We start from the raw sequence: 25,909 nt of genomic DNA, 5'->3' as shown, positions 1-25,909 counted from the left end.
TTCCATTGCTAAGTGATGTGATTGTTAAGTGAGTTGTGCCCAATTTTATCACCTTTTTTGTTATGGTATGGTCATTAAGTGAATCACATGGCCGTTAAGTGAATCCACCTTTCCCCATTGACTTTGCTTGTCAGAAGCCCCTGGTAAGGTCGCAAATGGCAATCACATGACCCCGGGATTCTGCAACCATCATAAATAATTCTGATCACGTGATTGCAGGGACGCTGCAATGGTCATAAGTGCAAGGACCACTTGTAAGTCACTTTTTTCAGCACCGTTGTAACTTCGAATGATCAAATGAATGGTTGTAAGTCAAGGACTACCTATATGTATACAGTATATGAGATACACTTCGACTAAATAGTTAATACCTGGAAGAGACAAATGAAAATCAAAACAGTCTTGAGAAATGGGCCGAAAATAACAGAATGACATTTAACAGAGGCAAATGCAAAGTAATTGTACTCTTTCTTTGTTTTGGGGAATTATTTAGTATTAATATTTTAATTTTTTTTTTTTTGTCTCAGCTGCTTAGTCCTTCCTTAAATCAAAGGTATATTTTCTTGAGTTGAAGGACCCATACCAGACCCAAAGCCCCCTTGCCTGCTTCAGATGTATTACACACTTTCAGTTAAGATTAAAAGAGGCCCAGAAAATGCAGAAGGAGTTTGACAGAAATACAGTGGAACCTCGGGTTACGAATTCAATTCATTCCGTGACTCTGGCCACAACCTGAATTGGTCGCAACCCGAAGGAAATTTCCCCATAAGGTTCAATGTAATTACCGTTAATCCGTTCTGGCGTGGAGGACAGGGAGGCGGCTATTGCTTGGAGGGAGAGTCCCCCTCCCTACAACCACATGTCAAGGGCGGAAAAATGGCCGCGGACCACGTGTCAGGGGCGGACAAATGGCCGCGGACCACGTGTCAGGGGCGGAAAATGGCCGCGGACCACGTGTCAGGGGCGGAAAATGGCCACGGACCACGTGTCAGGGGCGGAAAAATGGCCGCGGACCACGTGTCAGGGGCGGAAAAATGGCCGCGGACCGTGTCACAGGAGGGAAAATGGCCACGTATCCTGCTCGTACCCCGAGGCGGAGTTTGCAAATCGAGGTAAATTTTTGCGGCCAGAGCTGGTCGTAACCCGAAAAGTTCGTTAACAGAGACGTTTGTAACCCGAGGTACCACTGTAAAACATTGTTTTGAAGTAGGTAAAAAGACTTTACAAGAGGAGCTCCAGCAGAGTGAGTAGAATTAAAAATAAAATCAGTGAAAATATTTGGGGTGAAACTGAAGTGAGAGAATGCTGAAAGGTATCGTTTAGCAATTTGTATGGGAAAGATACTGATATAGCAAAGACTGAAATTGAAATCAATACTATTTAGCTAGTGTCCAAGAAAAATTGATAAATGTCATGAGAAGGTTGAAAAATGGTAAGACTGCAAATGTAGATTTGTGTTAACATTTTACTATGATTGAGAGCTTCAATGCATGAGCTATTTTCCTGTTTGGGGGTAGACAGGGCATAATATTCCAGCTAGGAACATCTGAAAATTATCTAAAATCATACCATTAGATTTAATCCAAGTACAGAAATTTTAATGATAGTAGGGCTGTTTGAGCCTCAAATCTATGCTTTGTCCTATATACCTCTTTGGCAGGTCATATTTTGGGTCCAGCATTTTTTCATAAAAGTTAATGGTTTTAAAAAAAATGGCAAGACTCGATGAGGCGGATGTGGAATATACTTGTTTCATTTAAAACATACTGTACAATGTGGCCAAATAATTTCTAATCTTTAAAAAGCCCGGTGCATGGTTTTACATTCATTTCACCTTGCATGCTTTTATACCTCCTTTCTGTAGAACTTCCTGGAATGACCATTGATTACATAACCTTGTGTTTTCATAGTAGTTTAAACAAAGATGAAAAAGATCTCTGAGCCAGCTTGTACATTTAAACATTTCACATAAAAAATAAGTGTAATCTCCAGTCCCTCTGTGGATTTCCTTTGTGGGACAGGTAGATAACTGTAGTGGCTAGTGGCCCTACAATAGATACCGTTTTGGATAATCCCGTCAAATTTGTTCCCAGGGTAATTTGTAGTGGGGTTTTTTTTGCATCCCTGATCACAAATATATGCACATGAAGTCCTCCAAACTTCAGTGAACAACCCCTGCCTTTTGCTGGACTTTGCTACTGAGTTGGTTTTTTTTTAATCATGTTTTTAACAGAACTTTTAGTATACATGACATAGAATTTGCAGTATCTTCTAAGGATCTGGATTTCTGGCTGAAGACCAAGGGAAAATAACTGAAACATTTCTTTGTGACAGGTGAGCCCATGGTACAACAGGATAACAAGCAGATACAAGTGGATATTCAAGACCTGGGCTATGAGACCTGTGGGAGAAGTGAAAACGAGGCTGACAGGGAAGAGGCCACAAGTCCCGGTAATGTAAGATGTTCTTCTGGCTGCTATCCTTAATGCTTTCAATTGTTTGACTTACAAAGGACTCCTAAACACTCTGAAACAAAGAGTTCTTAATATAAGAAGGTACTAAAAGCAGAATATTTCTAAGTTCCATTTTGTACATTATTGTGCATGCAAATTGTAGATATGATTGCTATATTTACAAACAAAAGAAAATGTGTCAGAAAACTGGAATTTGCTGCAATCCAAACTCAATTGTGCCTGGTAGAAAAGTTCAATTACTTACCTAGTCCTAATGCTTAGTGGTTTTTGTTGTTTTACTTAGAATGCAGAGATCATGATGAGGAACTAAAGTATTGGAAGAAGCCACTGGAGGCCCCTCTAAACAGACTAGCAAAACACGAGGCATTCCTGGGTGTCAGCCAATGTGACGATGCTGCAGTTCTTCGCCAGCATGTTTGGGCCCTCCAAATGCAATTACAGAGTTCCCACAAAGTTATCCAGAATCTACAAAGTTGTGTGCGCTCTGTATCCACGACCAGTGATTATGGCTCTGTGGGCGAACAGCCACTCAAACTGAAGCAAGGCTACACTCTGGGCAACTCTCCTTCCCACAGTATGACTGATGAAGATGAAGGCTGGCAATCTGACAGCTTTGGAACTTTCTGCCCATCAAGTCTCCAGCCCAACAAAGATTTGGCCAGGCTTATCCAGAGAGTATCCCTGCTTGAAGCTCATCTGAGTGAGACTAAGCCAAAGTTGCTTTTGCCAGAGGAATTGAAATGTACAGTCTCCTTGGGGTAGGAATGAGGGGATTCCAGGATGCAGGGATAAATATGATCAGCTGGGTCTGACAGAGCATTGGTGTGGGTTTCTGCAAAGTCACAATGGCCAGTAAGGCATCTATTTTACCTATTCAAGCAGAAGGTATGATCAAACTAAAATTCACTGGGCAGTTTAAATCTCTGCAGAGCAACTCTAGCTTCCTTTCTTCTGTTAATACCAAACAATAGTTCTCAGCATGAGGATATAGTCCAACAACATAAACACTAGGTGAAATGAATATAAAACAGTAGCATATGAGTTGCTATGTAATGTATGAATCAGTTCTGAGTTATCCATTCTCCTGTTAAGTTGGTGAACTCACTCCAGCATGTGTGAGTGAAATGCCTTTCTCTCTGTATGCTGAATGTATGAGATACCTTCTGGTATGGATGTCCTTCTGGTGAAAGGGACCAAGTGCACTGAGGAAGCCTTAATTCTTACTTGTCCTGAAGTTGGATCTCTGAACCACTTTGGTTAATTTTTTGCTCTCTTTTCCCCAAGGAAATATGACTCGTTAGTCCAAGCTCAGGCTCGGGAGCTCTCCCATCTGCGCCAAATGATGCGGGAGGGACAAGGGGTGTGTCATATGCTAAACCAACATTTCAAGGACACCATCAAGTCCTTTGAAGAGCTTCTGCGTGACACTGACATTGACTACTACTTGGGGCAGAGCTTCCGTGAGCAGCTCGCAGAAGGGAACCAGCTGGCAGGCCGATTGGCCAGAAAACTAAACCATAGTGAGTTCAATAGGCACTCACAAAGTTAAAGTTAGAAACTTTATTTTTGAGTCTTCAAAATAGAGTTCCCATAACTTTCTTTTCACCAGTATTTCAGTATTATAGCATAAAGGGTACAGTTCCAGAAAGGTGTAATCTTGTAAATGTCCATGTCCTACAATTTGGTGACCTTTGTCATATAAATGGACTTACTGAAAAAGAGTATTATTAAAATGCTATAGAAAGAAAGAAATTTGATGAAAGTGACAGATAACTCAGTAGAGATACTCAGAACTGTATGGGCAACTTATTCCTCATTAGAATTGGGGCCTGAGTAAAACTCTATAAAACAAGGGTTGGAACCTCTGGCCCAAGCCCAGGATGCCAACCAAATGAGCTGAACCTTTGGAGGTGACTGAGTGCCTCACCACTATGAAACATGGAAATAAAACTGATGTCAATAAAGACAGCTAGTGAACTCTCTCACACACACACAAACACACACACACTCTCCTAATAATAGAGAAAAATGGGGAATCCATAATCACAAACACAGCCTAACAGAGAAAACAAACCCCATTATTTCATTAGGTTAAGCCTAACAAGTGTATGTCCAGAACAGCTAATGGAAGCATAGGTCAAAGCAGGCCTACAGTTAGGCTTTACATGGTTACAGTATGTCCAACACTGATTATAGGGAAAAATGTAGAACCATGGGGGCAATATATAAGAAGCTTAAAAATAAATGAGGAAGCTTGTTGGAAACATTGGAATGGCATCATTTTCTTCTCTGTAAGGATCCATGCTTTTCTGTTTTTAATTTTCCACTAAAAGAAGGATATGCAAGCCAAGTGATCAGTAGGTCCTGTAACAGAGAAGCTACCCAATCACTAACTTTTTTAAAATTCTGTTTTTAGGGAATGATCTAAACATGGAGGACAAAGCAAGTCATGAATTGCTTGTGATGAGGTAATTTTAATGAATTTCTAGATGCAGGTTTATTTTGATATTATTTTCTCCAGAAACCTTCTCATTCATTGTATTGTATACTTTGCATACAGTCCATGAGGCTATATAGTTTATCACTTGATAAAACTTCATTTGTATTTATTTATTTATTATCCTTCTGGCCAAGTTGCTTGACTCAAGAAAAACTCGCTTTTCAAATTGTCAAGTAACAGTTGTCTTGCTTCATAAAATACATTCAATTTACTGAATACCTCATGCTGAACTGGAGTCTATTCCATACCAGTATGAAATCCTTTATAGCAATCATCATCATCATCATCATCATCATCATCATCCTCATGGGATTATTTAGATCACTTGCAGACTGAGGGAGTTTATCAGCTGACTAGAAGTACAAACATCACGGGCATCAGAGAGAGGTGCAGTGTTGTACAGTCTGAGCTCAGGGAAGGAGTGAGCTGTATCAATATTTCCATTAATCTTCAAGGTTTGCCTTTCTCCAGGATGAGCAAGGAGCTCCAAGAAAAGGAGCAAACCATCAAGACCCTCCAAGCAAAACTGCAAGAACGCTCAGTGACCCCTTCCAGTAGCCACACTATATCCGAGTCACCCCGCTCTGACAGCAGCATCTCCTTCCTCTCTGATGGCCCAGAGGTCTGCTCTGATGTGGATGATCTTACTGAAAATAAAATAAGTGAAGGCCAAGTCCACAACCTCCTAAACAAAGGTATAGCACTTAAGACCTGGAGGGATATACTGTACTCTGGTCTGGCAAATAAGAGAAACTGTAACAGGATCGGTAACTCTTTCTATCTCATTCATCTGACAAACCAGAGTAATCTAATTAGAATTCAATTGTTTTCCTTGTCTTATCATCATATCCTTGGCTAATAAAAGCAGCTCAGAATTCTGATGTTACTTTGTAACCTTCTTATCAGTGGTATCACTTCTATTTCTATAAAACTCAACAAGATTTTCTTAGAATCAAAGGTACACTCAGTAAACTTCTTAACAAGTAAATAAGGCTTCATGTTAAGTCTTATGTACTTCTGCTAAGTTACGCCCAAGCTGTCTCATCAAGCCAGTTCTATTTTTTCTTATGTGGCAAATTATGAAAGAAGCAAACTCTCAATTTTCTTACTATCTGAGGTTTTCCAGTCTTCATTACATATTATAAGTTGATATCCTAAGTATACTAAATCACTACCTAGAACAGCTCAGTCCTGGAGGCTGTTGTCAGACTCTTGACCTCTGAAATATTGTTAATCATCTTAATTGCTTGGAATGTCAATTATTCTACAGTAAATTCACCTTGGTGCTACAATTCTAAAAGTATTTTCTCCTCATGAACTTCAACAGCCTTGTAAATCTGCACAGAGTGAAAATTGTTGGATACAGTAATCACTCATTAAAAAGGGCTTGAAAATCACTGTTCATCCAAAATTCAAGGTTTGGTTGACCTGCCTTCATGCATCTGGAGACAGCAACCTCATAAACCCAGGCCTATTGGCTTGGGCTGGTCTGCCTTTAGACATCTTTCCAACAGTTTCAAGCTTTTCTGAAGTGCTGGGGGTGGGGGGAGGCAGCATTTCCAGGCAAGCTCTTCTTACCTAGCCCCAAACCTTACCATAAGTAAGTAGTATCTTCCTCCAACAACTTTGTAAGTTAGCTTTCCTACACTAGTAGGGAATATGAGTTTGTATATTCTTAACCCACTGACAATTTAATCACAGAGATAAAATTAAAAATGAAGGCAGGACCATGGACTGGGGAAGATACAAGAGGGGTGAAAAGTGTAGTGAATAGGTGCATTCATACATGTCGATAATTTTAAAAAGAATTAAGTCCTAAAAATACGACAAGAGGCAGGATGAAGCCTCTTTAAAAACATTTTTAACAAATTGTCCCTATTAGTATAGTCTTGTTTTGACATAAATTATTTTTACAAGTACAAACCTTATAAGTTTTTGTGGTTAGCTATGTTTATACTTCGATAGAATGTCTTGTTTTGCACATTATTTTAATGCTGTGTTTGTGAGTCTTCTTGAAAATGTCTGTTATGGAGTGGCTCTATAAATACAAGAATTAATAATCAGAAATGTTCAAATCTATCCTTTAAAAATGGAGTTTTTCCCAGGAGTTCTACAAACAATTTACATGAAATATGCTGAGTGAATAAGAACATGATTACTCTCAGAAAATGTTCACTTGATGTAAGGTTAGAAAAAGGAATCTCTGGTCTTTTAGAAGGCTGGGAGTTGGCTAAAGAGAGAGAGTAGCTGAGGGAGTCATATTTTATTTGTGCTTGGCATGGATGTACATGAGAGTTCTGCATTGTTTTGGATTTGTTCTTGCAATAATGAAACAGGTATTCATTATTTCTGAAGATTCTCTCTGAAGAAAGCACATCATATCTCTGGTTCAGAGGCTTCCATGGGCGTGGTGCTCCTCACTAGTTGCTGTAATGTTCTCTGTATGCAAATTCAATGCACATTCCCTTCTCTGTGGCTTCTTATAGAGCTTAACAGTCGATCTTGCAAAACTCCTGCCCAGCCAACTTGCCCAACTGCTGCAGCTACATCCCAGGCTGCTCCAGCAGAATGCCTCTCAAGAAGGTGTTCCCTGCATCCCTTGCAGATTACCAGCCAGGCTTCAAGAGGTATGGATCACATACTGAACAGTGGGGACCTGAATTAAGGTCACTGACAATTTTTCTTTCTTTTAAAAAATATCTTACTGAACCTTCAGTTTATTTTTATTTACAAAATTAAATACAGTATAATGTTGCTCAACATGGGAAGTAGATAGTTGGAAAAGTAAAACATAATGGGAGAGGAGAGGAGAGGAGAGGAGAGGAGAGGAGAGGAGAGGAGAGGAGAGGAGAGGAGAGGAGAGGAGAGGAGAGGAGAGGAGAGGAGAGGAGAATAAAGTAAAATAAAGTGGAATAAAGTGAAGCATAACACCCCAAACTGGATATAATACTCTAAATGCAGGTGTGATACAGTAGAACAAAGAATACAGATAGTCCCGGGTTAAGAAACCCAGTTTATGGATGACCCAAGAACGGAGCCTATAAGATTATTAATAGGCAATTTCCAAAAGTGATTAGAAAGTGAGGTTTGCAAACTTAGTGTCCTTTAAAAGGCTTCGCCATGGTTGCAATCAAGATGACTGATCCCTGCATTCAAACCCGTGGAAAACCACTGTTCTGTGGTCTCCTCATGAGGAGCAGCCATCTGGAGCATATGTGGGTGATCTCCCATCTTCTCCTTGTCTGAAGAGATTCAAAGGAACCAGCCTATTCACCCTGGTTCCTTGGTCTTTGCCATGGTCCTAGGCTCCTTTTTTGAGGAGACATCTTCAGTTCACCATACCTCCCCCGGAAGTCTGAATCCTAGCTGTACAGGTAATCCTCAACTTATGACCATTCCTTTAATGACTGTTCAAAGTTACGGTGGTGCTGAAAAAAGTGACTTACAATGGCTCCTTGCACTTATGACCGTTGCAGCATTCCTGTGGTCATGTGATCAAAATTCAGGTGCTTGGCAACCGGCATATATTTACAATGGTTGCAGCATCCTGGGGTCACATGATTGCCACTTGTGACCTTCCCAGGGGGCTTCTGACAAGCAAAATCAATGGGGAACCACGATTCACTTAACGATCTCCACAAAAATGTCATAAAATCGGGTGTGGTCATGTGATGCCTCACTTAATGACCACACCACTTAACGAATTTTATGGTCCCAATTGTGATCCTAAGTTGAGGACTACCTGTACAACTCAATTCTGGACTCTGCAGGTAAAACACCCAATGTCCTGATCCAGTGTCTGGAGGCTGCTCAGGTCTGGATGGGGCAGAACAGGCTTCAGCTCAATCCTGACAAGACTGAGTGGTTTTGGCTATTTGGCACCCAAGAGTCAGGAACATTTTCATTGTTGGTCTTGGATGGGGTAGTACTTCCCCATTTAAAACTGGTGCACAACTTGGGGCTCCTTCTGGATTCACAGCTACTGCTCAAAGAGCAAGTGGCAGCCATCACCTTTGCACAGGTTCCTTTTGTGCACCGGTTGCTCCCTTTCCTCAATTAGGAGGAACTATATACAGTTATTCACATCCTGGTCACCTCACAACCAGATTACTGCAATGCAGTTTACATGAGGCTGCCCTTGAAGACCATCCAGAAGCTACAGCTGCTACAAAATGCAGCAGCACAAGTGGTATAACAGGTGCTTCTCAGTATGCCCGTGTGTCACCGTTGCTACGCAAGCTGCATTGGTTGCCAGTCGGCTTCTGGGAGCAATTCAAGGTGCTGGTCGCTATCTAAAGACAGTTTTTAAACAGTTTTAACAGATTTAAATAGTTTTATTGTTGGATTTTATAAGCATCCCTGAGTTTACCAGAGTGGACAGCTATAACAAATTTAACTAACTAATATTCATGTGCTTTTGAGAGAGAGAGAGAGAGAGAGAGAGAATGTATCTACTAAATATATGGCTTGAAACTTCATCTTGCTGATTGAGGCCCTTCATTTCAACCTGTCAAAATAACTGTGAATCTGTCCTGTTTTCCACAGAATTAGCTACCCCTCCAGGGTTTGTATCATCTGCAGAAGTATCTTCTCTACATGTACATGAGAGCCATTAATTAATTAATTAATCTTGATTAGCCCTGAGCCTAGCAGAGGGTTCTTTATCTGGCCATCTCAGATTCAGACTGATGCAGATAATTTATTAGCACAAACTGACCAGTTATTGAGCCTCCTAACAAAGGCATTTGTCAGTATAAATTATATAAAATATAAAATCCACCACAAGTGCTACTGAGAGTGAGATGAGTCATTCTGCTCTCTTCACAGGGACATTGCATACCTGTATCAGACAGATCCCAGCTGGGTTCATCTTACTCAGTAAACAGGCCACAAACCCCTCAATCTGAATAAAAGATACCATTGAAGGTTGACTTCCGGTGTGGCTAGCAAACTGACGCCCTGCACTCCATGGGAGATATTGCAGCCAAAAGGCAGCTGGATGTGGATCCAGACTGCCGATAATTCTCTCTGGATAAAAGAGAAGTCTTGAAATTACCTTCATGCATTCCAGACAGCTGGTTTGTTTTTGGGTTTTTTTTGGTAAGTCAGCAGTAGAAACCAATGTTTTTGCAATCAGCTGGGAGTTGCGGGTTTCACCATGCTCTGAGCCCTTAATGTAGCCTTTTAAGGACTTAAAATTAATCTAAACCTCATCTTTTTAATCACCTTGGAGTTACAAGCCCTCAGTCTGAACAAAAGATCATTGAAGGTTGTGTATAACTTTATTGTTCAGGGATATTGGGGGGGGGGGGTTTCAAACAATAAAAATAGCATAACTTGGATTTTTGAAAAAAAAAGTGTTCTTAGGCAGTTTCCTTTAATAATTATGTTTATAATACATACAAAACTCAATAAGAAGAAACGCAAAATGTCATAAGCAATTAATGACATTCTCTACATGTTTTACCCATGTAACCTCCCCTACCTGCACAGGACTAGAATATTCTTTACTAACATAATCAGTCAAGTAGATCAGATTTTAAAATCTCTCTCTTCTGTCCAGCTCACAATTTACTATCTTATCCTTGGAGGCTTTATCAAACTCTAAGCTGAAAACAAGATATACTGTGTTTGCAGCAATCAGAGTGAGTTGATTGGTCCTATAAATAAATGAATCCTATGTTTTGCCGCACCAGTAAATAAAAACAAATTTATAAAGTTGGTCTCTGCTATAACTAAAAGATAAATGATATAATAAGTCCTTGCTGGCCATATGCAATCAGTACATTATTTTTACTTTTTTCAAAATTTCCCAATCATTTTGAACTATTTTCTCCAGCAAGTTTTTAGACTTTTCTACTGTTTCTATTTTTTCCCTGAGTTATTTTAAATTGGTTTCTCTAAAATCTAGAGCATGGATACAACTGATCCATTTTTGTGGCCTTTGTCACAAATTCCAAGATGGCATGGTCACTTTCTCCCAATTCTTCCGTTGGTCAGGATTAAATCCAGCATATCAGATTTTTCTGAATTAGGGAGGTGTCTGCCTGAGCCACTTGCAGATATTATCTAAGTCTTAGGGCTTAAAGAATGTTTCGGCCCCTTTTGCCTAGGTAACAGTTCTTGCCTATTTCCGACAAGGTCAATTTCCTTGCCCCTACAAACATTAGTCTGTTTGTAAGGGCAAGGAACAACTGACTACCTTCAGTTCTTCCTGCCTGCAGGAAGTTGAATTTTAGGGTCACCTGGTCACTCTCTCCCAAGGTTCCTACAACTTCCACTTCTTCAACTATTTCTTCCCTGTTTGTAAGTATTAAGTCCAGTATAGCTAATTAGTCTCTAATTCCTTCCTCCACCTTTTTGATGATAAAAAGTTTGGCTCTCTCACTTGCTTCAGAGTTTGATTCCAAGTCGATGTTGGGGTAGTTGAAATCTCCATTATCACAGTAATGTATTTCCTGGATGTCTCAGACATCTGCCTTGATATGATTTCATTTGGAACATCTGCTTGGTTGGTGGCTGTAGTACTGTATATCCCCACAACAGTGTCATTTGCAAGGTTATTTCCCCTTAATGTTCACTCAGACACTTTCAGCACTTTAAAAAGAACAAAGCTGAGGAGCAGGCAGACTGCCCAGTAAATAGACTGCCTGCAGCCATACTGCTGCCAGCTTCATTTCCTAGAGTGCTGCTGTACTCCACTGAGGACTTTGTCTGGCTTGCAGGAACTCTGCTAAGTAGTCTTGCTATCACCACACCATTATTTCTTGTTTCGTTTTTAAGAAAGAAAAAGAAAGCCCTTCCCAATGCTGCTGTATGGCACCTTTTATTTCCCAAGTTTCAGTAAAGCCAAATAAGAAGGCTTGAGATGAGGCTTTTAATTAACAGAGGTTTTATTGGCCAAGGAAACCTTCTGGATGGCTCAAGGAGTGTTGCCCAGAACCACACCTTGCAAAGCAAGCAACAAAGATTTTATAGGCATATTCAGATATTTCAGATAGTACATCCCCTCATATCCATACAAGGGAATTTTGGGATGACCCAGGGAAAAGTAAAGGTGGGCCTAAAGAGGTGAATCTAAGTTTAACTTTTTTCTTCTGGTTATCAAGGAAATACCTAACTTCTTTGGAATGTAGGGCCTCTCTCATTGCAACTTCTTTGCCTGGTACCGATCTAATTTATGGCTTCAGGCATCTGGCTAATTGCTTTTAAGGAAATGGGGTGGGGGAATTCTGTGCTCTCTTAGAAGGCAATCAGGCATTCAACAAAGAGATAAGGTGGGGGGAAGAAACGCTGTGCTCTTTATAAAGCAAGTTAATCCTTTGTAAATAAGATAGAGTGCACTATCACATGCATGCCCACACATTATGAGAGAGTGAAAATTGTGTATCAAAACAATGCCCTTCACTGCCTATTGAATAGTGATGTGGGTAGAAATAGCTGTATCCTAGTAGGCACCTCTGAGAAGCTGGTTCTTTTATTTCTTCCTCACTTTATCTTAAACAATCTGTTATGGAGTAAGAAGTGCTCAGGGAATGCCTGCTTAGCTCCTCATCCATATTTTGGCTCAGCAGCATCCATTATTACCATCAGGTTAAAAAAAAGAAGAAGAGAAAAGCCATTCCATCCTGTTTTACAATCTGTATCTTCTGGGAATAATCCATCTCTTCAGGATGTCCTAAATTAACCTGCTGTTCTCTCTGTTTCTCCTCTCTTTTCCATCTTTAGGCTTTCATGGTGATTCCTTGTCTAAGCCAACAGGTTTGCCTTTGGCTCCACTGGACTCAGAACCGTCCTCCTGCCTGCCTTTGGGACCCACTTCTTCAGGCCCAAGGCCTCTGCTTGGCTGCTGCAGAACACCGGCCTTCTCCCTGGCTGAGGCACAGCAGGAGTTGCAGATGCTGCAGAAGCAGCTTGGAGAAAGTGAGCCCCTTGGCCTTCCTGGCCCAGCCCCCCATCTGGCATGCAGCTTTGCATGGTGTTCTGCATGGTCCCTTCACCATTGCCAAGGATAGCAGAGGCCATTGTCTTCTTCTTTCCTTGGTAATTTGTGGCTGACCTTTTAGAGGTTCCAAAGAGGGAGTGCAACTGAGGAACATGTACAATCATAGATAGATTCACTGGTGTGATTTATTTGGAGCTTTTTTGGGGGGGGGGGTTAGTTCATGTTGCTCTGATCCAACAATTTTGTGCTTATGAGGTGGTTCAGATAGTTTGATCAGACAATAACATGTTCATCATTAGTACACAAAGACAACTCAAAGTCAGTTGTTTGATTAGAGACAGTCAACAGCTTAGCAAAACTGCTGGGCTGTGGTGGGCTAGAAAACCTTTAATTATAACTTGGTTTCTGTGACCATGAATTACATGTCTTTGGTGTCTCATAGCAGCACAACACACTAAAATACAAACTAGCTTTATTTTAGGCTACCATATTATATGAATCCAGTTCTTGATCATTTATGTGTTGTACAAATCCAAAAAACTGGATTGAATAAACTTTGATTAAGTGAATCATGGCTAAGGATCTTAAGTGATAATCACTGGTTTCTCAGTATTTTCCCTCTAGAAAGAGATCAATGGGTTGGAAGAGTAGCTATATCTTCCTGTGAATAGGAAAATATTTAATTGCCCCTCTTAAGATGGAGATGTTAAACAGTCAAATTATTACTACAATACAGAAAGGTTAGTGCCCTAACCTCTCATTAATATCTCTAGAAGAAAAATCCCAAAGGCCATTGGCGTCCATGATGGGGGTAGGAGTCAAATTGGGCAAGGTAATAATCTTTATTATTTATTAAAGTTGTATGCTGCCCAACTCTCAAGGACTCTGGGAGGCTCACAAAACAATCAAAGAAATTACAATAAAATCGATAAAACATAAAAGATAATGATAAAAGATGCAAGCAAAACACACCAGATGGAAAGAAGCCCAATGCCAGAGGCCTGGGTGAAGAGCCAGGTCTTCACGGCTCTTTTAAACTATAGCAGAGTGGGAGCCAGATCTCAGATCTCAAGGGGAACCCCATTCGAGAGGGTGGTGATGGTGGACATTGCTTTGGAATACAAGTTCTGCCTTTTTCGGACATGTATTAACATCACACACACAGAGACAAAGAGGCAGGGCTTGCATGAGTATGCTGTTTTGACATACAAACACATACACATCCATGGATGCTGCTGAGGCAGGCTGTTTTTATGTTGGGTTTGGTAAGAACCTACCAGGCACCAGCTACAGCCAAACTCATCCTTTGATTATCATTCTGCCCAGTGCTTCTGAGGGCAGACAGACACACATAGGGAGAACAGAAATGTACACACAGATGCAACATATTACTTCTTTACACCAGAAGAAAATACAAACAACTGCTATGACCCCTTCTGGTGAAGCAATTGAAAAGAATTCTAGAAATCATGCTCCATGGATTTTCCAAAGTTTAGGAAATTCCAGTTGCTGATGTCCTGTTATTTGTTTCTAATTGTTAAAACTCTTAATTTCTGGTCATTCCTTTTAGGTCTTTCTTTCTGACAATATCTTTTTATTATCAGAAAATGTATAATTGAAAGAAATGGCTAGCAATGTCTTTTTATAAAAGTCCAGAAATAATTCACTTTCTTTTTCTTTTTCATTATATTTTTATGAAACATTTTCGAGAAAGGAAGAAAAAAGAGAAACAAAGAAGAGGCCAAAGAGACAAAACAAAGAAAAATAAATCACAAAGTGAATAAACAGGAAATTTAGAAGCATCACAGAATTAAATAAGACTAAATATTTCAATATTTCATTAGTTTTACAAAGCTGAATATTTTATGTCATTTTAAAAACTGCAATCATTGTTAAAATCCAATTAGTATATAATTATCAATGGTAATAATTAGCAAGTACAAATCATGAATAACATAATTTCTGTCTGAAGAGTAAGAGATCTGTCCTTATTTAACAGGTCAGTGAAAATTAGAATATTAAGACTTTATATTAAGAGAAACTAAATTTCAGATGTATGGAATATATATATAATTCTGATATATGGAATTATAATCCTAAAATGGTTTCCAAGTTACATTATTTTTCAATAGCAAAGTTATTTTGGACACAGGCCTACTCCCACAACTTAATTACCCATTCTTCTGCCGATGGAACCAGAACTAATGTTTTCTGATTGCATCTATTTTCCTTCACCCTCCAATACCATGGTTGACAATTTGATTTCATCTCCTCGTAAAAAATTTGGCACTAGTTTTACTGAAACTTGACAAGTATGGTCTATAAAGTACAGGAAGAGCTTGTCCCTGTAGAACTGTGCCAATATGGTGATACCCTCTCATTTCTAGCGGTCAGATATCCCTGTGCTATGATGAAAGATTTGCCCAGAGGAGCTCTCCTAATCACTTTTGTTCCAAGTTGCCTTTTGTTATATTCACAGTGCTGTAGGCCCTTTTTTCCAGATTCCTCTTCTATGGGAGTGGGCACGATATGCATTCCTCATTTGGTGATTTATCTCTGTACCTTGGCTTCCTATATTGCCATCAATAAAACAGAACAATTTATTGGACGTTTTGCTGCAGGTGGCCCAAGTATCTCCTCCAAAGGCAGCCCTCAGGCTTTCCACCATGTTCCCCACTTGTTTCATATGCAAAATTCTGCTGATTGGAAGACCAAATCTAAGGAACAACGGGAGGAGAGATGCAGCCCTTGGTGTACCCATCCACTCAGACAGCCTCGAGAAGGACTTACCTCCGCATCATGTTGTTCACCAGCCGTTCCTTTCCAGAAACTCTTGGGTAAGTTTTGTGATTCTACCCTTCAGTGAATGATATTAGGGAATTGATTCCAGTATCACAAACCAATTGGTCCTTTAAATTATTTAGGCCATTATGCATAAGAGCTAAATAAACCATTGGAAATTTGTTTCCAGATGAGTTTTATCATGTCTTTGTTTTTTTTCCTCCTTGGGGGTAGAATGCATGCCATTACTTATCATGACAAGTTACAGTGTGAATGATACTACTACTAACTTATAAATGTGAGCATTTCATCTGATCAATTTCTTATGCCATGAATTTCCAAATGTGCTAAATTTAGCTCAGATCTTTCAAACATTACTATGATTCTCTTCTCCATTCTGTCTGCACCCTTTGTTTTCAAATGAACATAGGTGCTGATTTTCTAGAGGAACACATGTTTGAGATTCGAACTCTCTGCCAGCACCTAGAGAAGTCCATCTACACCAATGATCATTTGCGGGAGCAACTGGAAATACACCTCACCTCAATGGCAAAGAATAATGGTGCGAGAAAAGCAGAATGATCTGCTCTTGGAGTGTCAGACTAAACATGGGTGCTCTGTTGTCAGTACCTAGATCTTACTTCCATCTGCATCCATCTCTTGGACTAAGTCCAACTTAACAGAAAAAAAATAATAATAAAATGGTCTGGTGGTGTCAGTAGGAGGTTTACAACTGGTAGCAACTTTTGTTGAAAGAAGCCACAAGTTATTAGATATTACTAAAAGGTCTGGCCAATGAAGAACAATATTGTTTGATGAAGTAACACAATATAAATGCTGTGTGGGATTTCCACTTTAACTTCATTTTCATTAAAAAGCAGTGCCTTAGCTGCCATGGTTTAAGTATGGAAACATGTCCAGTCTTTAGTACTCTAAGACTCATAATCGAATGCAAAAATCTGGTAAAAAAAAACAACCCCTCTATTTTCCTCCTGTAAGTGAAGCAGTGTCCAACCATTAGGAGGGTAAGTGACTTCTGAGTGTAGAGTTCCTTTGCTGGTTGGCTTCTGTTCATTAATTATGCCACCTGCTAGCATATCACCTTGAACAGCTTGTAAAATCCAGCTTTCGGAGAGATCTCACATCCAGAAAGCAACATTCATATGCCAGCAATGCTTCCAGGCAGTCAGCCCCTGACATTTGTAAATTTATTTATTATTTATTTATTTATTATTAAATTTCTCCCCCGTCCATCTCCCCCCAATGGGGGACTCTGGGCAACTTACAAAAAACATTAAAACCATAAATATATATAAAATACATAATACATCTAAAATTTAAAAACAGTACTAAAAAAGGAAAATCCAAGAAGATGGAAAATCGGCCTGAGGACTGCTGGCCACTATGGGGCTAGCCATCCCCCTGCTTGAAGTATTCCCTCCCCACCCCAGGCCAAGTGACAGAGCCAGGTCTTCAAGGCCCTTCGGAAGGGCAGGAGTGAGGGGGCCAATCGCACCTCCAGGGGCAGAATGTTCCAAAGGGCGGGGGCTACCGCAGAGAAGGCCCGCCTTCTGGACCCCGCTAATCGAAGTTCTTTTACTGAGGGGGTCCGAAGCATGCCCTCTTTGTGTGATCGGGTGGGACAGGTTGAAGTCATAGGGAAGAGGCGGTCCCTTAGGTAATCTGGTCCCATGCCATGTAGGGCTTTAAAGGTAATAACCAACACTTGGACCCAGAAGCAAATTGGTATCCAATGCAGCTTGCGGAGCAATGGTGTTGCATGGGCCCTTCTTGGGGCTCCAAAAAAAGCCCGCACGGCCGCATTCTGGACCAGCTGTAGCTTCCGGATACTCTTCAAGGGTAGCCCCATGTAGAGCGCATTGCAGTAGTCTATCTGGGAGATAACAAGGGCATGAGTGACTGTTTGAAGGGCATCCCGATCCAGGAAAGGGCGTAACTGATGCACAACCTGAAGTTGTGCAAAGGCCCTCCTTGTCACGGCTGCCACCTGCTCTTCAAGCAGGAGCCGTGAGTCTAGGAGGACCCCCAGATTACACACTGGGTCTGTCTAGGGCAGTGCTACCCCATTGAGCACCAAAGATGACAAAGTCCTGGATACAGAGGAGCCATTAACCCACAGCCACTCCGTCTTACCAGGGTTCAGCTGAAGCCTGTTGTTCCCCATCCAGACCCTTACAGCCTCCAGGCACTGAAAAAGGGCACCCACGGCATCACTTACTTCATCTGGGATGGAGATGTATAATTGCATATCATCAGCATACTGATAATACCTCATCCCATGGTGGCGGATGATCTCACTCAGTGATTTCATGTAGATGTTACAAAGGAGCGGGGAGGGAACCAAACCCTGTGGCACCCCACAAAGGAGGGGCCGAGGATGGAACCTCTTGCTCCCTATCACCACCAATTGGGATCGACCCTGAAGAAAGGAGGTGAACCAGCACAACCGTGCTCCCCACCCCCAATTCCCTGAGTCATCCCAACAGGATACCGTGGTCGACGGTATCGAAAGCTGCTAAGAGATCAAGGAGAGCAAGGATGGTCGCACTTCCACCATCCCGCTCCCGCCAGAGATCATCTATAAGTGCGACCAATGCCATTTCCGTTCCATAACCAGGCCTGAAACCTGACTGGAAGGGGTCCAGATAATCTGTTTCCTCCAGAACCCTTTGGAGCTGTGATGCCACCACTTTCTCAACCACCTTCCCCAAAAAGGGGAGGTGGGAGACTGGATGAAAATTGTCCAGTACGGTAGGATCCAGGAAGGCTTTCTTGAGGAGGGGGTGCACCAACGTCTCCTTAAAGGCGGCTGGAAACATCCCTCCTGCAAGGATGTAGTAACCATCACCTGGAACCAACTACATATCACCTCCCGAGCTGCTTTCACCAGCCAGGGGGGACATGGGTCAAGATGGCAAATGGTGGCCTTCATAGTCCCCAGGATCCTTTCCACTTCCTCAAGGGCAACAGGATCAAACTGTTCCCAGATTACTGGGTAAGAACGGTCCCCTGGTATCTCCCCAGACCCTGCCCCATACTTGGAGTCTAACTTGGAATGAATCCAAGCAGCTTTGTCCTGCAGATGCTCTGAAAATTCGTTCGCATGGCCCTGCAAATGAACCCCCCCATCCCCCTTGCCAAAGAGGGACCTAGTGATCCTAAACAGGGTCGCCGGGTGGCATTCTGTGGACATGATAAGGGCGGAGAAATATTGGCGCTTTGCCACTCTTATTGCCACAATGTAGGCCTTGATAGCAGCTCTAACCTATGTTCGGTCGGATTCAGTCTTTGTCTTCCTCCAGCGGTGCTCTAGGCGTCTCTTGACCCTCTTCAGCACCCTCAACTCCTCCGTAAACCACGGGGAGTGTTGGGGCCGATGTGGCAAGAGAGGTCGCATAGGCGCGATCCTGTCCAAGGCCCCAGCCACCTCCCTATTCCAAGCAACAGCCAAGGCCTCCACTGGACCATGCAGCAGATCCACGGGAATACCCCCCAGCTCCCTCTGAAACCCTGAGGGGTCCGTCAGGTGCCGGGGGCGAATAGAAGACAGTATTTGAATCCTTCCATTCTCCTTCTGGGCCAGCACCAAATGATTCTTGCTTGAATCAAAAATTTTTCCTAAGAGTAGCCTCTATTACTTTTAGAATTGTTTCTAAAATTGTTATGAGGACATAGTAGAGAGCTCTTTGGGAGCTCTTTAATAAACCCATATATTATTATTAGATTTCCTTAATAAACCCATGTATTGTAAGATCACCTCAGACACCTCTCTCAATTCCCAGACTTGGAGCACCTGCAGAAGGCTTTGCTTGCCTCGCATTCAAAACTCCACGACAGCCAGGTGCAGTTGGAACGGCAGCGGACTGAGCAGCAGCGACTACAGGAAGAGATCCAGGGCAAGCAGCAAGACCTTGTGCTGCTTCAAAAAGAGTTCCTGGCTTTACAGATGAACAATTCCAGGTGGGCTAAAGCTGGTGGGAATCTGCTGAGAAAGGGTATGGAAAAGAAGGATGGAGATTGAGCTTTTCCTTGACCTGGCACTTACCAAACTCCATACTGATTTTTTGGTCTTGAGATGGAAGGGGCTGCATTTTATGCATGCTAAAGGACTGATACTTCAGATGGGCTAGGAAGCACTGATGGAGATTCCAGGAGTCTCTTAGGTTTCTTTTAAAATATCAGAACAGCCCTGCCAGATTAGGCCATTAGTTCACCATTTTGTATCACAGTTAGATGCATTTAGGAAACTCACAGGCCTGGACTGGATGGCCATAGTCCTCTTCCACTGCTGCTTTTAGTGACGTGCATCTTCACAACAAGACCTGGTGTGGCAATTCAACGACTAACAGATTTACTATGGCAGAAGTTTGTTGGGGATCACTGTTCATCCAATCATGGAATTTAATCCATAAAAGCTTATGAACAATAATTTTGTTTCTAAAGTGTCATTAAATTCCTTGGGGTTTTTTTGTTTTGCTTTATTATTAGTATAGGCTTCTTTAATAGACCTTTTGGTAGAAATTAATTTATTAGCTTATTTCTTCTAAAAAAAAGTTATTGAACGCTACAAGCTCAGGACAAAAAATAACTGGAAAAAGCAGACAAAAGGAAGGAAAAATGAAAGAAAAAAAATAAGAATGGTCTACCAACCCCTTTTTGTGTCTTCCATATGAGTCATTTTGATATAGCTGAAGCATTGCTCTCCTTCCACAAGTATCTGAAAGGGGAATAAAGAATGTATTTCTATAGGGCATTCCCACAGTAATCCCACAGTTCTCAGTGAGCTTCTTCTTGGCTATGTGAGGATCTGCATTTGGGCTTTCTTCATCTATCTGGCCATATAAATTTCCTAGGCCAAAGTGCAGGAACAAGGAACTTTAAGAGGGCAGAGACTATGTGAGAGGAGGGATTTTCAGTTCTTCTTTGGGTGGTGTCATCTAATCTGCCACACTTTGTATTTAAGAGAAATCCACTGTTAAGTTTATTCAGATTTGAACCATTTGAGTCAGATTTGTAGTCTCCTTTTAGGGAACTCATTGCAAGGCTTAATAGAATATCTTGTTTGTCTGGGGCGGTCTGAGGATTCGTGCCCAGGAACAGGGGTTGACTAGAAGACCTCCAAAATCCCTTCTAACCCTATGATTCTGTCTGTGAGGGATGGCAGTCTCCTTCCATGAGACTTTGGTGAAATCTTCAGTGCACGGGTTTTGGCGAAACATTAGTATGAGCACTGCAGAGACATTTGACAGCTCAGCCAGCAACAGAAGCCTCAATCATGACTCTCGTTTGGGGGAGGGGGGATTTTTGCAGGCTTCAACACAGAGTGATGATGCTTCAGCAGCAGTCTGAAGAAAACAAAGTGCTCTTCCAGACCCAGCAGGCTGAATTACGTGTCTATGAAGCACAGTATGGCCCACTGCAGAAGGCAGCCTCTGGTATGTCCTTACTCCTCCCCACTCAAGCCTTGTTACTACACTGCAGGATGCTCAGTTGAAATCTTATACAATTTCAGAAAGCAGCAGTCCATCTGAGGCTTCCTGCACAAATACTGTAGTTCTCTGCTTCCTTCTGTGATTATAGGAAACAGCAACTGAGTCACTGTGTAGGAGCTATAGCTGCTGATGCCGGAGCAGTCCAGAGCTGCAGCTGCTGACCTGGGTTGACAGCCTGGTGTTTTCTTTGTAGGGACACATAAGCTGCTGCTGGCAGAACGAGGAATCCATGTCACAGGATACCTTCAGGACTACAATACTCTTAAGAAACAGATTTTGGATGGCAAGACTCTGATCCACCAGATGGCATCACTCCTGCAGCCTGGTCTGAAACTACAGGACAACACGGTAACTGGGAAGGTTAGGTTGCTGGGGAGTGGAATACAGATAGTCCCCAGTTTAAGAACAAGTTCCATTCCCAAGGTCTGTCCTTAAGTCAGATTTGTATGTAAGCTGGAACAGTATTATCGTGTAATATTTTATAAGTAGTATTGGGTAATTAACTTGAACCATTGTGTATTTAACTCAAACCATTGTGTATTTAAGTCAAATTTTGCTACAATAGGCTCCATTCTTAACTATGGGTCATCTGTAAAAGGGGTGTTCCATTGAGATTTACATTCCTTAAGGGCTCCTTCTTTCACCACTGGAAACAGTTTCAGGCAATACTTTGAATGTCCAGGATAAGTAATAGTTCAAAATCCATCTTCATATTATTGGGAATGCTGCAGTGCTGTGCTCTTTCAAGCAAGGAATGGTAATCTTCTAAGCAGGCCCAAGAGTGAGATAGAGCAGCAGTTATGAAAAGGTACCTCACCAGCCCTTTGGGGCAAGGGAGAGGAGAAAAGCTATGGTCCCTTGCTTTTCTGGCTCATCTTAGGCCAGAGGGAGGAAGGAACCACCAAAGGCTAGCAAGGAAGTCAAGTGAGGGAAATGCAAGACATTTGCCTTAACCAACCTCTCTATTTCCACAGATTTTCTGCCAAGAAAACATCAGGAAATTACTTGTCCATACTACTTCTTTGCACCAGATCCTGGAGAAGTCCACTTCCCTCCTTGCAATGTTTTGGAGATCATCGCCTCCCATGCCTTGCGTTTCAGCTCCAGTAAGGCAACCTGCAAAGGAAAGTATCCTGCTGTTACTTTTTTTTTTTTTTAGACAACTCAAGGGGATTTCCAAGCACCCCTTATTTGCATCTCATTCCATATTAAAATACCGAATTTTCCAAAAGTTCATTAGTGGGAACGGGGATGAGGAAACATTATTGCTAAGCTCCTACCACTTCCCCTGTTCTTCAATTCATAGGATTGTGGCAGAGATGGCCCTGTTTGCTGAATCCATTGCAGTTGACCAGTCATTCCACACTGTTCCATCTAGAGTCTCCTCTGACCATTCTGAATAGCTTAGGGTTGCTGGAGGAGGGAAGCCCGTCTATGCTCTTGTGGACAAGCTCTGGGACAGAATAGGGAGACAGGAGTGTGGTGGATGGATGGTTGAGGAAATGGGGGGGATACAGAAGCCCAGCAGAGGGAAACAGGAAGGCAAGAGTACAAGATAAAATGGGGATGTTGAAGGGTAGAGATACAGAAACCAGTGAGAATAGCATCCAGAAATATAGCTTGGCAATCACAATAGAGAGATTAAAATGGGGAGTTAAAAGAAGAGAGAATACCTGGGGGCTCCATCCATTTTGCTCTAGATGTGCCCATCCTTAGCTTCCCCTCCCCCCACCCTCAAATTTACTTTTACATTGGTTCAGAGACTTCTATGTAGCTTCCAACACATTTTAAAAGCTTGCGAAGAATTTTAAAATACGTACTCCCCACATACAAAGTGTTACAGTCCATCTAATCTTCCAGAGGAGTCTATACATCTAGGTTACTTCAAAAAATAAAAACTCTTTCCTTGTTTTTTCTTTAACAATATCCAGCTATTATAACCCTAAGGAATAAAATCCTTGTTTTCACAGGAGCAGTCAGTAGCTGAAGAAATCCAAATACTCAAAGCCAAGTTGGCTGAGCAAGAGAATCGTGTGCAGAGCGCTAACCATATTAAAGGAAGCATGGAGAACTTCATTCTCACTCACTGTAAGTGTCCTTCTCTTTTGTGAAATGGATTAGAATAGGACTGACTTCCTGTTTCTGGATGCCAAGCATCCCAAGTAACAAACTCTAGACCAGTAATATGGCTCTGCCTGAGCGTCACGGTCTCTCCCCACTACATTTTATTCTGTGCATCTGAATCCATGCTTGACAGAACTCTTGAATGAGTTTGGGCCAGGGAATATGGAGAGAAGGGGGAGGGGGGGCATATTTACCTTGCAACTTTACACTAGCTGCTCCCACAGGATCTTGGGAATTTTGTGTCGGAAGGGGTGATGCCCTCCTATTCAGCCCAAAGGGACCTAGAATTTTTCAAGTGTCAAACCCCCAACAAGCTTTGGAGAACTTTTCCACATGCCACTGGAATGGGACTGGAGATACCTGTCTCAATCTGCTCTTTGATGAAAAGGAAGAAAGTTAATTCTGCTTGCAGAGTTTAAAGTGGGGGTGCTCCGCTAGTGAAATTCAGATATTTGAGCATAGTTACAGTTATAAATTAGATGAAGAGGCTAAAGAATCCTTATGAAGTCCTCCTTCCACAATGACAATGGCTAAGCTCTTCAGAGAGGATATGATTCTTCTTCACCAGCTAAGTCTATACACCAGAAAGGAACATCTCACAATGGACTTGCTAAGTGGGCAATAAAGACAGAGAGAAGAATTGGGGATAGCAGAGAGGAACAAACTGATTCAAGTTATGGTTGACGTTTTCTTTACTACAGTGACTGGGACATACCATGTGCTGAAGAAAGCAAGGATTAACCTGGAGGTATGTTCAATGTCAGCTCTCCTTCATATGATGCTGGCATTCCAGGGTTGAGGGGGGAGAGGACATGCAAAGCTGTCAGTCTCCTGGTCCAGGAAAAGGGAGCCTCCAGGTTGCGGAGCAAATTCTCTCCTAGCTTTCATCACCTGGCCCTCAAAAGTCTTTTTACATAGTCTTTTGCTTTTTATCTAACAAGATAATATGGAGCCTTACAGCCCTAAAGCTGAGCCTTTGCTTAATATGCTAATACTGACATCAGGGTGAATGTCTTCAGCAGTTGACCCTATTATACAAATGCTCCAATTCTGATGGCAAGAGAGGGCATCCTGCTGTTCTGTTCATATGGCCCACTTTTGCTCTACATTTCTGTTGTCAGAGCATTAAATTGTAACCAAGGGTATTAGCATGTGTTAAAGCTGATGCTGTGAATACTTCAGGGTGGGAGGAGGGGTATTAGAGGACAAAGCCTAGTAGAAATGTTAGCATCTCTTCTTTACATCATTTAATTCCAGGGGATGTCCCAGCAGCCTAAATCCATTTCTTCCATTGGCTATTGAAGAAATGAATCCATCCACATGGCCAGAAACAAAAGATGAAGAAAATAGATCCAACTTTAACTCCTAATTCATCTAAGCTAAGCAAGAGAATGAGGCTGCTTAAACTGCCAAATCACCTTTGGCCAGGAGGACATGGATTCCAGAATTCATCCCAGAACCTCACCACCATCTTGGCTACCAGCTCTGGCTAGCATAGCGTAAAACTCCTATGTAGTCAGTGGCATGGCACACAGGTTTTTCAACCATCTCCTCATATGCTCTGCTGCTGGACTCCAGCAGGAAATTTATTTGGAAATGCTCCCGACATCAGTGCAATATGATAATAAGACTAACGCTATGTATATGGAGTGTACAAATACACAGACTAGACCACAGTGGCACATGCTGCTGTCAGAGAGAAGGGTGCTCTAAGAATAGCACCCTCAGAGAGTGGCCTCCAAAGGTGCCCTAGTCTTACCATTTGATTCTTTGGCGTACGGTGCAGAAGTCTTTTTATGCTGTTAGGTTAGGGAATGGATACATCATGTATTATTATTATGATTGTTATTATTATTAAGACTGTTGCTTTGTACTGTTGCTTCAAAGGATTAGGACCTTGATATATTCTTGGCAAGTGTAATCTTGTTGGTCTGACAATAAGGTGCATTTAGCCCCTGAGTCATCTTTTTTCTCTGATTATCTGAATTCCCACTAGTTAAAAAAAAAAGAAAAGCAAGCTGGAGTTTGCAGATGTTGGAAATTGGCATCCATTTTTCTTATTCTCAATATAAAGAGGCCTGCACTGCCTCCTAAATAAGCCTTTGCTGGCTTCAGAAAATCACACCGTTTCATATGATTGCAAACCACTTCCATTCTCTTCAGAATCAAGTGCCATTTCAAGAGCCATTTCAGGTGAGTTTTAGGCCTGAATTGGCTTGGAGGCCTTGAAAGATAACCTATTCTAAGAGGGGGAAACCCTGTGGGAAGAGCTTTTAAAACCATCAAGCATAGTGTCCTTCTTCTAAGCTGTTTAAATTAAGAACCGGGGACATTTTTTGACAGTAGCTCTATTTGGATGAACAATAAGAGGAGAAAGTCTGCAGAACTACAATTCACTCCTCATATATATGTTATGGACTTGATCCCATACGTTTGCTCAACAATAAACCTGAGACATGACCTAAAGTAGGGTTTTATCTTAAATTTTCCATTGATCTGGGAGAGGCAGTGGTGATAGTAAAACAAGATTACCTGTAGTGGGCAAATGGTTGATTGGATTATTTTAATGGTG

The 25,909-nt window shown here is 41.7% G+C and overlaps 1 protein-coding gene across 10 annotated transcripts in view; it reads left to right on the top strand.

Moving 5' to 3' along the window:
* Nucleotides 1-25,803, top strand: part of PDE4DIP (phosphodiesterase 4D interacting protein) — a 97,097-nt gene extending 71,294 nt beyond the window's left edge. For 5 of the 10 annotated variants that reach the window (XM_088128522.1, XM_088128521.1, XM_025167067.2 and 2 more), the window contains 13 exons: nt 2,335-2,451; nt 2,758-3,232; nt 3,759-3,994; nt 4,891-4,942; nt 5,446-5,669; nt 7,461-7,601; nt 12,703-12,897; nt 15,541-15,756; nt 16,131-16,262; nt 19,504-19,681; nt 21,032-21,156; nt 21,407-21,561; nt 22,188-23,273. In XM_088128522.1, the coding sequence (XP_087984648.1) occupies nt 2,335-2,451; nt 2,758-3,232; nt 3,759-3,994; nt 4,891-4,942; nt 5,446-5,669; nt 7,461-7,601; nt 12,703-12,897; nt 15,541-15,756; nt 16,131-16,262; nt 19,504-19,681; nt 21,032-21,156; nt 21,407-21,561; nt 22,188-22,616 (2,675 nt within the window). In that variant the 3' untranslated portion in view covers nt 22,617-23,273. Of the gene's footprint in view, nt 1-2,334; nt 2,452-2,757; nt 3,233-3,758; nt 3,995-4,890; nt 4,943-5,445; nt 5,670-7,460; nt 7,602-9,801; nt 10,034-12,702; nt 12,898-15,540; nt 15,757-16,130; nt 16,263-19,503; nt 19,682-21,031; nt 21,157-21,406; nt 21,562-22,187; nt 23,302-24,038; nt 24,086-24,594 lie in introns of those variants that run through there. The other 5 variants (XM_007428892.3, XM_088128520.1, XM_025167063.2 and 2 more) reach the window with 5 other exon arrangements.
* The last annotated feature ends 106 nt before the right edge of the window (nt 25,804-25,909 follow it).

The sequence above is a fragment of the Python bivittatus genome, unplaced genomic scaffold (genome assembly GCF_059951505.1).
Source record: "Python bivittatus isolate LINGU-HERP-01145 unplaced genomic scaffold, Pbiv_v1 ctg000700_np1212, whole genome shotgun sequence".
NCBI classification, from domain to species: Eukaryota; Metazoa; Chordata; class Lepidosauria; order Squamata; family Pythonidae; genus Python; species Python bivittatus.
This window is presented reverse-complemented; position numbering and strand designations above follow the sequence as displayed.